The 15,260-nt window shown below is 42.3% G+C and overlaps 1 protein-coding gene across 1 annotated transcript; it reads right to left on the minus strand.

Moving 5' to 3' along the window:
- Nucleotides 1–1,247: 1,247 nt before the first annotated feature.
- LOC130206612 (gamma-aminobutyric acid receptor subunit rho-3) lies at nucleotides 1,248–13,844 on the minus strand. Its single transcript, XM_056434658.1, has 8 exons — nucleotides 13,530–13,844; nucleotides 12,135–12,247; nucleotides 5,996–6,063; nucleotides 4,687–4,785; nucleotides 3,895–3,985; nucleotides 3,071–3,171; nucleotides 2,265–2,396; nucleotides 1,248–1,647 (listed from the first exon to the last, which is right to left on the minus strand). Exons 1-8 carry the CDS (start codon nucleotides 13,667–13,669, stop codon nucleotides 1,354–1,356), a joined length of 1,038 nt encoding a protein of 345 aa, XP_056290633.1. The 5' UTR covers nucleotides 13,670–13,844; the 3' UTR covers nucleotides 1,248–1,353.
- Nucleotides 13,845–15,260: the final 1,416 nt, after the last annotated feature.

The raw sequence follows: 15,260 nt of genomic DNA on the forward strand, positions 1-15,260 counted from the left end.
TTAACCGACTCTAACGGTCTTTTGGTTCCTCGTTACGGTTCACCGGGGCGTTGAAACGAGACGAATCAAACACGCACACACCGGTGGCGTTAACGGAGTTTTAACGTCTTTTCCGGTGTATTACCGGGAGTTCATGCGCAGCGGGGGCGGCCAACGGGCACTTCCGGGCTAACTCAAGCTAGCTAGCTAGCTAGCTGCCGTTAACCGAAGCAAGCCGGCGTGCAGCGGGCGAACCGCGTGAGCGCGTGAAGGCCGACGCGTCACTCTGTGCGGTGTGACTCACCTGTTCCCTGTGCTCCTCTTCCTCCTCTTCCTCCTGCTGCTGCTGCCGTGACGTCGAGCTTGGTTCGCGGCTGTCTCTGCGGGCCGTTTGCGGGACTTCGCTTCGGGTCTTTTCCGCCCGTTGAAGTTTCTTTTTTCGGGACGAGCTGACGCACGCGCACGTTGTCGTTGCTATGGAAACATCCGAACGTTGTGAATACATATGTGTATTTATTTCTATCTATTTTGTAACAGTTGTATTAATTCAGGTTTTATTTAGAAACACGGAGGTTTTGAGGCGAGACAGTTTAACAGGAAAACCCAAAATATTTTTATTATTATTATTATTATAATTATATATAATTGGATTAAAAATCTATTAACTTAAATTGATTAAAATTAACTTTAACTACACGCTACTCTGTGTAGGTTATATGGAAAGACTGCGTTAAATAAATATCCATAAATAATTAGTATTGTTGTAAATTAATATTATTTTTTATTTTATTGAATCAAATAAATCTTAACTATTAAAATTAAACTACTCCACTACTTGAGATAAAATATGTTGGTGACCTTAAAGTAGTCAAATTAAAAAATAAATATTATATATATATATATATCTATAAAATGATCTTATAATGTGTCTAAAATATATGTCTAAAATATACAAATTATCATATAAGGATATGTCTAAAATATATGTATCAATTATGTTTCTGTTTCAAAGCTTTCTCGAAGACATTCTGGGTGGATGTTAAACATTTTATTTCTTATTTTGTTCATCAAATTGTATTTATTATTATTACAATAATATTAAATTAAAATTGTAAAAGTCTAAAAAGATGTATAAAGCTTGTAAAAGAGCCACCACATGGGTTTGTTAATTATAAATGAACATACATTAAAGAACATAAATAGCTGTTTGGCTCCCCTCACGTAGGAAATCAAGAAACACCTTCAGAATAAGAGCTCAGAGTATAAGATAACAGTCACGTGTACAGTTTAATAAAATAAATACATAACGAGTCAGTCCTAAACAAAGAGTTCCTCGAGCAGTGACTCAATCCCCCAGCATGCTCTCTGGCCGGCTCAGGCGTACAGGCTCCAGTAGATGGTGTTGAAGAGCAGGTAGGACAGCGGGAAGGCGAGGCGCGAGTACGAGTCGATGACGTAACTGTTGCTGACGAACAGGTCCACGTTCTCGCGCACCGACCGCTGCCGGCGGAGGCGGGTCCCCTCGCGGGGCCGCGCATCCGGGGCGTCGAGGGGGTCAGAGGTCAGGAAGGGCGGCGAGCTGCCCGCGAACGGGGTCAGCTCCACGTCGTTGTCATGGAAACAGCCGTCGAAGGCCATCGCCTGGCTGGCGTTGAAGGTGGAGGGGATCTGGAGAGATGAGTGACGTCACGTTTGAAGACTAATCAATACATGTGATCAAACATCACAAAGATTCACTTTATTCAGTCTTTTAGGACCGGAAATAGAAGCAGATCTTTAACAACAATGAAATATTTTAAAGAAAATGACTTTTAAAAAGTTATGATCTTATGCGTGTTGTGTTTCATTTGTAAAAATATACATTTTTAAAAATATACATTTTTTAATCCCAAGAAAAATCATTGTGATTGCTCAAAAATAAAAAAAATAAAAAGCTATACAATTGTATTCAAGAAGTAATACTTACAATAATAGAACAACAATAAAAGTGAAGCGAATCAATTTAGAGAAATAAAATCTTATTTTGTTAAAATAGAAGGAAAAACATTGTGATTTAAGCAATACATTATATTCAATAAATTAATAATTACAATAATAGGAAAAAAAATAAAAGTGAAAAATAAAATAGATAATTATCATTGCGCTTGATTTAACGGAAACATTAAATGTATTATGTTATTTATTATAAATGTAGTGCAGTTGAAATAAATGAAGTGTCACAGATTAATGCTGTAATGTCCCCGTGTGTCCACTAGAGGGCGACGTGACGTCACACACGCGCTGACCTTGCCCCTCTTCATCTTCCTCATCTCCTCCAGGGTGGTGCAGTAGTTCACCGCCGCGTACTCGATCACGGACAGGAAGACGAACATGAAGCTGGTCCACAGGTAGACGTCCACGGCCTTCACGTAGGACACCTGGGAGGACACGTGACCGCGGTGCGTTCAGGTCCACACATAGAAACACGTTAAAGTCAAAACAGCAGCAGGATTTAAAGACACAGTAACATCTATTTGATTTCAATTAACAGGTTTTTGTATTTTACTGTTTCTTGTCAATGTTTTGCTCTTTCCATAAGAAGAGTTGTTTCAGGTCCTCAAACGCACCACGTACATTTAAAAAAAGATATACCGGATTTGTTTTAATTACTTTGTTGACATTTTTATTTATTCAGTTATTTCATTTCCTTACCTTAATTATTAAAACAATATTTAATTGAAATGTTAAAAGTCAAAAAATATATGTTAGTGTTGCTCTTTCTGTGAGAATGACTCTCCAGAACAGGAGTTTTTTCACATCCCCAAACGCACCACGTACATTTAAAAAAAGATAACAAATTATTTTGTTGACATTTTTATTTATTTTAATCCTTAAGGTGTCACGGTGTTTCAAAGCCTTATTTTTTATATAAATACATTTGATTTCATTATTAAATAAGTGGTTCCTAATTAAAATATTAAAATTAATATTTGCTGAGGTGGTCTGAGACTCTGGTCCCCTCTAGTCTGGGTTCTGGACTCTCTAAGAGCCCTGAACCAGAGCCCCAGAGCCCAGAAGACCGAGTGCACCTGAAGGCCACACGCAGCTGTACCTGGGGCATGGAGGAGGACACTCCGGTGATGATGGTGGACATGGTGAGCACCATGGTGATGCCTGCAGGGCGATATCCCATAATAATGAGGACAGAGAGATCTAGTCGTACAGGGGAGGAGATTTATTTGTATTTTATTCCATTTCTGCCAATAGTTCCCCCAAATGTAAAATATATATATGTAATATATATTAAAATAGATTTATATATATATATATATATATTCCTATATTAAAATATAGAGCTTATAAATACAGAAACATTTTTAAAAACCTTATCGGGGATCTATTGGCAGAAATGGAACAAGATACTATCTATAAAAATATATAATATACAGGTATATATAAATATATATTATTATTAATATATACATTATTATTAATGCAAACATATATATTAATATATATACACATATATATATACATTTATATATATTTAAATATGTATATTTATATATATACATATATATTTATATATATAATATACATACATATATTTATATATAGAATCATAAAATAGAATATATATAATACAGTTTAAAAAAATACATATATATAAATATATTTAAATATATAGTTATACTTTAAAAAAATATATATATAGAATACATATAAATACATATATTTTAATATATATATTTCTATATATATGTATATATCATATGTATATTTATAAATATATATATATATATTTATATATATTTAATATATGGATATACATATGGATATATATATATATTAGGGCTGTCAGCGTTAACGCGTTAATCTATGCGATTAATTTGGCCGCGTTAACGCACTAAAATATTTTAACGCAATTAACGCAACTTTGTTGACTTCCGGTGTGCGTTGGAGTTGTTGCACTCCTGTGAGTGTCAAGCCGCGGCAGTCCGCCTCCTTCCTCCCGTCTGCTCCTCCATATTCACAGAGAAGCAGAGGGCGACGTGTCGGTGACGCGGGGCGGAAGGTGAAGGGGACGTTTTTTTTTTCTCCGCCCCGATGCGCGCGCAGACACGCCGGCATGGAGCTCTGCGGCGCGCGGGACGGAGAGAGAAGAGTGACCGACACGTGGAGACAGAATGACATGCTGCTGTAGAGACGACCAACAACAGACGTTTAGTTTAATACAAGAACAAAGACGTCTTTAAGGAAAGAACCGTACATTACTTCTGCTGTAATCTGGCGCGATAGAGAACATGACAGGGGGGCGGGGCCTCACCCTGATAGAATGGTGGGGGAAACACTGGGATGTGTCACATGCAAAAGACTTTAAAAGGTGAATTTACATGTGTTTGTAAAATCGAGAAAATGAGCCCAGACTCCAGAGGGTTAACATTACATATTTGTCAGTTTACCAAGGCCACTGGTTCTGCTGCTGTTCAGTGTTAAAGATGACAGGACCAATCTCTAATACACCTTTTCTTACTAATCTGAATGTTTCACTGAAGAAACAATTTATCATCCACAATATTAAATACCTCACTGACACTTTATAGGTAGGAGCCTCTTTGAAAACACAGCTCTGTGTGAAGTTTTGTCTTTAAAAAAGAATACAATTAAACAAGTGTCTAAAATACACGCTGTCTGGAGGGATTACTCGTTCATTTAGAAGATTTAGACTTTCGAAGAAAAAAACGTCCGGCTCTGATTGGTCCGCGACGGGAACGCCAGCCGCTCGTCTTTCCAGTAGTGACGCAGGTACAGAGTCATGGTGAAGTCCTGAGGAGGTCATTATGGGATGTTTCATTGGGAAGCATTGAAACGTCCAAGGAGCGTTTTCACCCTTTCAGGGGTTCTTAAAGAAAAGGTGAAAACATGCAGTAATATAAGAAATATATATAAATATATAAACAGATATATGTAGATATGTATATATGTTTACATATAAATAAATATTTGTATGTGTATATATTTATTTATATATATATGTATATACATATATATTTATGTATAAATATTATTATATTTATATATATATTTATATAAATATGAATACATATGTAAATATATACATATATGTATTTATATATATACACTGCAACTATTTATATGTAAATATATATATTAATATTTATATATATATTTGTATTCCTCACATATACAGGACTGTCTCAGAAAATTAGAATATTGTGATGAAGTTCTTTATTTTCTGTAATGCAATTAAAAAAACAAAAATGTCATGCATTCTGGATTCATTACAAATCAACTGAAATATTGCAAGCCTTTTATTCTTTTAATATGGCTGATTATGGTTTACAGCTTAAGAAAACTCAAATATCCTATCTCTAAATATTAGAATATCATGAAAAAGTATACTAGTAGGGTATTAAACAAATCACTTGAATTGTCTAATTAACTCGAAACACCTGCAAGGGTTTCCTGAGCCTTGACAAACACTCAGCTGTTATAAATCTTTTTTTTTACTTGGTCTGAGGAAATATTAAAATTTTATGAGATAGGATTTTAGAGTTTTCTTAAGCTGTAAGCCATAATCAGCAATATTAAAAGAATAAAAGGCTTGCAATATTTCAGTTGATTTGTAATGAATCCAGAATGCATGACATTTTTGTTTTTTTAATTGCATTACAGAAAATAAAGAACTTTATCACAATATTCTAATTTTCTGAGACAGTCCTGTATATAATAATATAATTGTTAAAATTTCGTGTTATTTTTAATTTTCTCCTTTTCTGTTTGTTTTATTTCCCTTTAAAAGGTGAAATTTGTATGAAATAATTCTAACAAAAATAAATGTAACAACGGATGAAATCTAATGTTTAGAAAACAAACACGCATTGTGAAGTACTTAAACAAGTTTGGGAAAAGATTATGAAATACTTAGTTACTTAGTTAAAATAAGAACAACCTGTGTGTGGTGGAGTGGTGAGGGCGTGTCTCTTGTGTCGATGGTGCGTTTAAGGACCCTCACCATGTTGACCTCTGAGATGCTGTCGATGCTCTCCACCTGCACGTCGATGCCCACCGGGAACGCCGCGCCTGGAACGCCCAAATCAAGTCAAGCAGTCAGAAGAGTCCTCGGTCTACAGATCACAGGACGTCCTGCTGCCGCTCGGTGAAGAGCTGCTGACGATGAGGAGTGTGTGAGGGAGCTGCTACTGATGACGCAACCTGGTTCATCTCAGAGGCTCCGGAGGATGTTTTCCGCTGACAGAAGGATCACTCTGGAAACTATTCCTGAGATGGAATATATTGTCAAAACATCCTTCGTCTTTGCAGCAGTGGTTTATGAGGATGTGGTCATACGTTGGTGAAGGTGGTTTACGGGGACGTGGTAATATGTAGTGAAGGTGGTTTATGAGGACGTGGTCATATGTAGTGAAGGTGGTTTATGAGAATGTGGTCATAAGTAGTGAAGGTGGTTTATGAGGACGTAGTCATATGTAGTGAAGGTGGTTTATGAGGACGTGGTCATATGTAGTGAAGGTGATTTATGAGGACATGGTCATATGTAGTGAAGGTGGTTTATGAGGACGTGGTCATATGTAGTGAAGGTGGTTTATGAGGACGTGGTCATATGTAGTGAAGGTGGTTTATCAGGACATGGTCATATGTAGTGAAGGTGGTTTATGAGGACGTGGTCATATGTAGTGAAGGTGGTTTATGAGGACGTGGTCATACGTAGTGAAGGTGGTTTATGAGGACGTGGTCATATGTAGTGAAGGTGGTTTATGAGGACGTGGTCATATGTAGTGAAGGTGGTTTATGAGGACGTGGTCATACGTAGTGAAGGTGGTTTATGAGGCGTGGTCATATGTAGTGAAGGTGGTTTATGAGCGTGGTCATATGTAGTGAAGGTGGTTTATGAGGACGTGGTCATACGTAGTGAAGATGGTTTATGAGGACGTGGTCATATGTAGTGAAGGTGGTTTATGAGGACGTGGTCATATGTAGTGAAGGTGGTTTATGAGGACGTGGTCATACGTAGTGAAGGTGGTTTATGAGGACGTGGTCATATGTAGTGAAGGTGGTTTATGAGGACGTGGTCATACGTAGTGAAGGTGGTTTATGAGGACGTGGTCATATGTAGTGAAGGTGGTTTATGAGGACGTGGTCATATGTAGTGAAGGTGGTTTATGAGGACGTGGTCATACGTAGTGAAGGTGGTTTATGAGGACGTGGTCATATGTAGTGAAGGTGGTTTATGAGGACGTGGTCATACGTAGTGAAGATGGTTTATGAGGATGTGGTCATATGTAGTGAAGATGGTTTATGAGGACATGGTCATATGTAGTGAAGGTGGTTTATGAGGACGTGGTCATACGTAGTGAAGATGGTTTATGAGGACGTGGTCATACGTAGTGAAGATGGTTTATGAGGACATGGTCATATGTAGTGAAGGTGGTTTATGAGGACGTGGTCATATGTAGTGAAGGTGGTTTATGAGGACGTGGTCATACGTAGTGAAGGTGGTTTATGAGGACGTGGTCATATGTAGTGAAGGTGGTTTATGAGGATGTGGTCATATGTAGTGAAGGTGGTTTATGAGGACGTGGTCATATGTAGTGAAGGTGGTTTATGAGGACGTGGTCATACGTAGTGAAGATGGTTTATGAGGACGTGGTCATACGTAGTGAAGGTGGTTTATGAGGATGTGGTCATATGTAGTGAAGGTGGTTTATGAGGACGTGGTCATATGTAGTGAAGGTGGTTTATGAGGACGTGGTCATATGTAGTGAAGGTGGTTTATGAGGACGTGGTCATACATAGTGAAGATGGTTTATGAGGACGTGGTCATATGTAGTGAAGGTGGTTTATGAGGACGTGGTCATACGTAGTGAAGGTGGTATATGAGGACGTGGTCATACGTAGTGAAGGTGGTATATGAGGACGTGGTCATACGTAGTGAAGGTGGTTTACGGGGACGCGGTCATACGTTAGTCAACGTTTTTTTTACTTTCACCAAAAATGAGCTAATTTCCGGATCAGCCGCGGCCCAAAGCGCTCGTCCCTGCCTCGCCCTGGATGGTTGGCGGCGCGCTCGGAGGCAGCAGAAGAATGAGCCTCCAGCTGCTGATGAATCACTCCTGACAGCTGTGACCCTCCACCGCCCTCACCAGGATTACCAGGTGTAAATGTGATTGTTTCAGGCATTTAGGATGCATTATACCTGCCATTGCAACTGTGATTTAATGAGCATTCTCAACCTGACGGCTGCATATAGTTTGCTTGTCATCTAGCATCTACAAAGTGTGTCTTAAAACAGCGTTCTTCATTTCTAAAGTGCTTCTAAACATAAGTTACAAAAGACTTTACAGGAACATAGAAATGAGGGAGATAAAAGAGACATTGTGGTAAAGAAAGAACATAATTAGGTGAACGCTGAAAATATAAAACCCGTTTTACATGTGGAGTCCGTTGAGACCTGAGCGCTGCTCCTTCAGCTCAGCAGAACAAAGCCGACGACGAGATGCTTCGTTCTGTTAAAAGCAAAAGACGATAAATCCTGAGCCGCCGACAGAGGAGCTGACGCTGAGTAATGGACCCGCATGCCGCCTCCTCTTGTGAACTATCGTTGTGTCCGACTCGAGTCGCTTGGATCACTTGTAGTTGCAACACGCCTGGAGCCGGTCCTCTGGACTCGGGTCTCTGACTGGACTCAGTTTAGGTGTCAGAGATTTATTGTGTTGTCATTTTATTAAGACCAAGAACATTTTAAAATCCTTTGGACCCTAAATCCCCAAAACCTTTTCTGAGTTTACACAAACTCAGCCTGGACCTGGTCTAGCAGCCTCCTAGACCTGGTCTAGCAGCCTCCTGGACCCAGTCTAGCAGCCTCCTGGACCCGGTCTAGCAGCTCTATCTGCCCCCAGGCCATCGTGGGGGTGAGAGGTGTTCTCCAGAGTGTGAGATGCTCAATAAGAACTTTATTTAATGAAGTTCCCCTGACAGGACCATAAAGCACCCAGAAGACTCAGCATTCAGAGTAACCACGGCAACCAGAGCTCTTTGGTGGGAAACACCCTGCAGCAGAAGGTCACGCTCTCTCTCGCTCTCTTCTTCACCGCATTCCTTCTCTCAAGTCACGCCGGGTTCCAGAGCGGCGCGTGCACAACGGCGTTCATCGCTCTGACGCCACGTCAACAATCAGCTGTCACATCTTTAACACCGTGAGACCTTCAGGGAACGACGCAGTGATGGATGCACTGATCTGTGATCAGTTCCTATCCGCTACCGCCAACTAAAGTAGATAAAGGAGAAACATCTCATCTCTGAGTCTGAGGAGGAACTAAAAACAAGCGGTCAGACCAGGAAACGGGGCGGGGACTTCCTGTTCAGCCGGTTCCAGTGAATAGTGAAGTAATACTCCTCAAGCTATGGGACGGGGATCACTGGACGACCAGACAGAGGCCCAGGGGCCAAAGAGCCAGGGGCCCCAACACCTAAAACATCTGTCAAAGAGCCCCCAACCAACGGGGAAGAGACTCTAAATGAAGAGACACAAAACTACCACAAAGAGAAGAGAACAAAGACACATAAACAAAGAAACCACGAAGGAAAAGAGTCACAATGTCGATGGAGAGGGACACAACTACAAAACTACACAACTACACAACTACACAACTACACAACTACAAATCTACACAACTACAAAATGACCAAAATGACCAAAAAACGTTTCAAAGAGACTCTAAATGACAACAAAGAAACTATAAACGGACAACTCTTTATTTTATAGTCCCACAAATGTTTGTGTGCTCAGATAGATGCCGCGATGCGTTCAGGAGCTTCATGTTGTTCATGTGAACGTGGAGATTAACGAGAGATTCTCCTACACCCTCCATACGGGCCTCAGCCATGTGTGAAACACGGCCATATAATCAATGTTCTCACACTCACACACACACGCACTCACACTCACACACACACACACTCACACTCACACACACTCACACACACACACACACACACACACACTCACACTCACACACTCACACAGACAAGCTGCGTTGTTAATGATAATAATAATAACCCATTTAATTTATATAGCACTTTTTAAGATACTCTAAGACGCTTAACATGTAACATGTAACATGTTCCATGTCACACACCGTAGACACAGCTACGATTCATAGTAAGTGTCTCGCTCAAGGACACATGGACTGGGCGGGGATTGAACCGCCAACCCACTGACCCACAGTCGCCCCATCTGCACTGCTGCGCCACGTTGTTGCGTTACTATTTTATGCTGCTATCCAGTTGCTCTGCTACATTGTTGCGCTGCTACATTGTTGCGCTGCTACATTGTTGCTCTGCTACATTGTTGCTCTGCTACATTGTTGCGCTGCTACTTGTTGTGCTGCTACATCGTTGCGCTGCTACATTGTTGCTCTGCTACATTGTTGCTCTGCTACATTGTTGCGCTGCTACATCGTTGCGCTGCTACATTGTTGCGCTGCTACATTTTTGCGCTAATACATTGTTGCGCTAATACATTGTTGCGCTGCTACATTGTTGCGCTGCTACATTGTTGCGCTAATACATTGTTGCGCTAATACATTGTTGCGATGCTACATTGTTGCGCTGCTACCTTGTTGCCGTGGAGTTACTTTTGACCATTTGCACATGTCAACAGACTCATAAGTAAGACAAATGTTTTGCAGGATAATTTATCGGATGGTGTCAAAGTAAACCAGATTTATTCATGGCTGGAACTCTTTGTAAATCAAAGACACGTGACGCAGAAATGCCGACGCAGCGTTCCGTCTCACGAAGTCACGGAATAAAAACTAAAGCAGCTTGTGGGGATTCATTTAAGTTTACAGACGTCCTTTAGAGGCTGACCTCAATTTAGAAATACTACCTTAAAATATGCAGGAACTAACAAGAAACTGTGTAGTTCAGGACTGTGGAGGGAACAGTTTCCATTCACACACACACACACGCACACACACACACACACACACACGCACTGTCTCTCCTCTCCTTTGATGTGTTCTTAACGTGTCGTATGAGCGGTTCGTCCTCAGTCGACGAGCTTCATCACAGACGTCACTGTGTTTCCCTCCATCTGCTCCAGAGCTGGAATATAATCCAGATTAATGCACATGAATCGTCCACAATTCACACACACACACACACACACACACATACATACACACACACACACAGACACACACACACACACAGAGGCACTCATTATATTGCCAAAAAAACACAATTATATTTGAGTGAGTATACAGAGTCCTACTGTTTTTCAAATGCATTATTACACACACACAGGCTCTCACACACACACACACACACAATGGTGTAATCTGGGTCAGTGTTGGTGGTTTGGGGATCAACACATCCGTTGTCTGGGTGACCCAATGCCCACCGCCACATCATCAGCGTGGGACGATGTATGGGGGAGCGGGTTAAATCTTCAGGGAGGAAGTGAAGTGTGTGTGTGTGTGTGTGTGTGTGCATACGTGTGTGTGTGTGCGTATGTGTGTGTGTGTGTGTGTGCGTGTGTGTGTGTGTGTGTGTGTGTGTGTGTGTGTGTGTGTGTAGGTGTAGGATAGCTTCAAATTGAAATGGAAAACCACAAAGCCTCCGTGGGAGACCGGGTCACCATAGAGGGCAAAGACCTCCAATGGAGAAAAATATTAAATACAATTAAAATAGATTAAATTAAAAAATAAATAAAATGTTCAATAACATAAATAAAATAAGAGAATATATCAAAAATAATTAAATATAATATAATATGATTACAATTAATTAAATGTAATAATTATATACAAAATATATACAAAATGATTGAATATAATTAAAATAATTTATTAAAATATTCCATGCAACATTTAAAAATAAATAAAATAGGAGATTATATGGAAAACAAATTAATAACTATAAAAATAAATAAATATATAAAATATTCCATAAAATAATTAAAATAAATAAAATATCTCCCATTTTTAGTTTAAGTGATTAAAATGTATACAAATTGTATATTTAATAAAAAGTTGGTACTCACAAGTGTTTTTTTTAAATAGAGCCTCGTGTTACCGAGGTGTCCTCACAAGTGTAGAGAGACCGTGTGTGTGTGTGTGTGTGTGTCTGACCTCCAAAGCCCGGCCTCATGGCGAAGTCGTGCTCCTCGATCCTCAGCAGCTGCTCGCTCTTTATCAGCAGCGTCTTCGTGCTGTCCTGCCTCTTCAGCTTGTAGTCAATACGCCTGCAAACACACACACACACATGGGGTTTAAAGAAGAACACAGTTTGTGGTTTTCTCTTGCAGCTCTCTCTCATTCTGCCAAAACCTGAAACAAGACTCGGCTCAACGGAACAAATAAACACACATGCACAGTAAACATGTGCACATGTTCACACGTGCACATGAACACACATGTTCACACGTGCACATGTTCACGTGTGCACATGTGTTCATTTGTCTTCATGTCACACAAAGAGCTTCATCTGATCCAGGACCATCCTCGTAACTCATAACTCATAATCTCGGTCATGATGAGCGTGTTGGACTACATTTCCCGGGAGGCCGTTCTTCATCAACTCTCCTGTTGCACTGCTGTACTCTCAGGGAAATGTTGTGCTTGTTACTCCACGACATTCATCCGGAATGATGTTGAGGTTGACAACAAACCAACCAACCAACAAACAAACAAACCAATAAACAAACAAACAAACAAACCAATAAACAAACAAACCAACAAATAAACAAACAAACAAATCCCCCCCCCCCCACCCAAAAACAATCAGTCTGATTGACTTGAAATTGTTCACACATGTCCACTTGGACCTGCTCTACAAAAAAGCCTCTCAGACCCCTAAGCTCCGCCTTCTTAGATTTTCCGCTATTTTAAATTTTGTGAAAAACATATAATTGGCCAGTTCTCCTACATTCTGGGTCGGATTCATACCAAACCTTCTGTGGATCATCATTGAAACAATATCAACTATTATATATCAAATGTTTTTAAATATATTATTGTGTTAAGATGATATGGCCCAATGAACCTCTTAGGGGCGTGTCTTGTTTTTTAATGCTCATAACTTCAACACTATTACCTCTAATCGCTCTAAACTTGCAGCATATATGCACATTGCATCATGTAACATGTATACAAAATCTCCTGTAATTTGAACAATAGGGGGCTCTACAATAATTCGTCAAATTTGGGCTTTTTGGAAATTGTTTGCTTGAATTTGTCATTTTTTGCTTGAATTTGTCATTTTTGTCTGTTATACATTTACGGACTCCTCCCACAAAACGACTCTGATCGACTTCAGTCTTGTTCAGGGATGATCTAATGGCCACGTTCTGTGTTCTGTTGTGTTGTAAACTATTGCTTATTCTGATCCGACCCTTCCAAAAGTATTCTTGCCTGAGGCCTGAACACGTTCACGTGAAGAAACATCGGAGTCAGAACACAAACAAACACAATGTGTCAGCAGCACCAACAGAAAGATGTGACCGGTCATCAGAACGCGAGCCTCACCCTCCGAACATGAACTTGCGATTCTCCCCGAGGAGGAACACCTCCTGGTGCCTCCAGCGGCCGGAGCTGCGCCCGCTGGTCGCCACGGCGACCAGGCCGGTGGCGGCGAGCGCCAAGCAGGTCAGCAGGTCCACCTTCATGATGCTTCACAGGTCGGCCCACCACAGCGGACGCCACGCCGGCATCGCCGGGCCACAGTGACCCCCCAGCAGCTCCAGCAGCTCCAGCAGAACCAACAGCTCCAGCTAACGCTGCTGGTTCTTGCCCAACATCCCACGGTGATGCCGGCGGGGAGATTCCTCAACCAGAGCAGCTCCTGAGTCTGAATGCTCCTACATGCAGCTCCTCGGGCTGCTCCACCCGACCAGCTCCACCCGACCAGTTCCACCCGACCAGCTCCACCCGACCAGCTCCACCCGACCAGCTCCACCCGACCAGCTCCACCCGACCAGCTGCAACCGACCAGTTCCACCCGACCAGCTCCACCCGACAAGCTCCACCCGACCAGCTCCACCCGACCAGTTCCACCCGACCAGCTCCACCCGACCAGCTCCACCCGACCAGCTCCACCCGACAAGCTCCACCCGACCAGCTCCACCCGACCAGCTCCACCCGACAAGCTCCACCCGACCAGCTCCACCCGACCAGTTCCAACCGACCAGCTCCACCCGACCAGCTCCACCCGACCAGTTCCACCCGACCAGCTCCACCCGACAAGCTCCACCCGACCAGCTCCACCCGACAAGCTCCACCCGACCAGCTCCACCCGACCAGCTCCACCCGACCAGCTCCACCCGACCAGTTCCACCCGACCAGCTCCACCCGACAAGCTCCACCCGACCAGTTCCACCCGACCAGCTCCACCCGACCAGTTCCACCCGACCAGCTCCACCCGACCAGTTCCACCCGACCAGCTGCAACCGACCAGTTCCACCCGACCAGCTCCAGCCGACCAGCTCCACCCGACCAGCTCCACCCGACCAGCTCCACCCGACCAGTTCCACCCGACCAGCTCCACCCGACCAGCTCCACCCGACCAGTTCCACCCGACCAGCTCCACCCGACCAGTTCCACCCAACCAGCTCCACCCGACCAGCTCCACCCGACCAGTTCCACCCGACCAGCTCCACCCGACCAGTTCCACCCGACCAGCTCCACCCGACCAGTTCCACCCGACCAGTTCCACCCAACCAGCTCCACCCGACCAGCTCCACCCGACCAGCTCCAACCGACCAGCTCCACACACTCCGTCAGTCGGTCGGCCTCCGTCTGTTTTTATCTGCAGATTCTTTTTTTCTCTGATTAAAATCGATATGAATCTATTGCCCGCGGCGATGGAGGAATGACACTAATTCCACCCTAATCCTCTTATCTACGGCCACAGCAATCTTTTACTGACCTACAAACAGTCACACACACACACACACACACACACACACAAACACGCACACACAAACACACACACACACACACACTGAGGAATCAGGATTTTCTCAGTGGGAAAAAATAAATAAATAAAAAAACCTGCCACCTGATTATATAGATTATATGAGGCTAGTGCACACCTACATTGTGTGTGTGTGTGTGTGTGTGTGTGGGTGTGTGTTTGTGGGTGTGCGTGTGTGTGTGTGTGAGTGAAGATGAATCACAGGTTTGGAAGCATATCAAACAATCAATCAGCCGAGATTGAATGTGAGCAGGAGTGAAGCGTCTAATCCAACATCCCCTATA

The sequence above is a fragment of the Pseudoliparis swirei genome, chromosome 16 (assembly GCF_029220125.1).
Source record: "Pseudoliparis swirei isolate HS2019 ecotype Mariana Trench chromosome 16, NWPU_hadal_v1, whole genome shotgun sequence".
NCBI classification, from domain to species: Eukaryota; Metazoa; Chordata; class Actinopteri; order Perciformes; family Liparidae; genus Pseudoliparis; species Pseudoliparis swirei.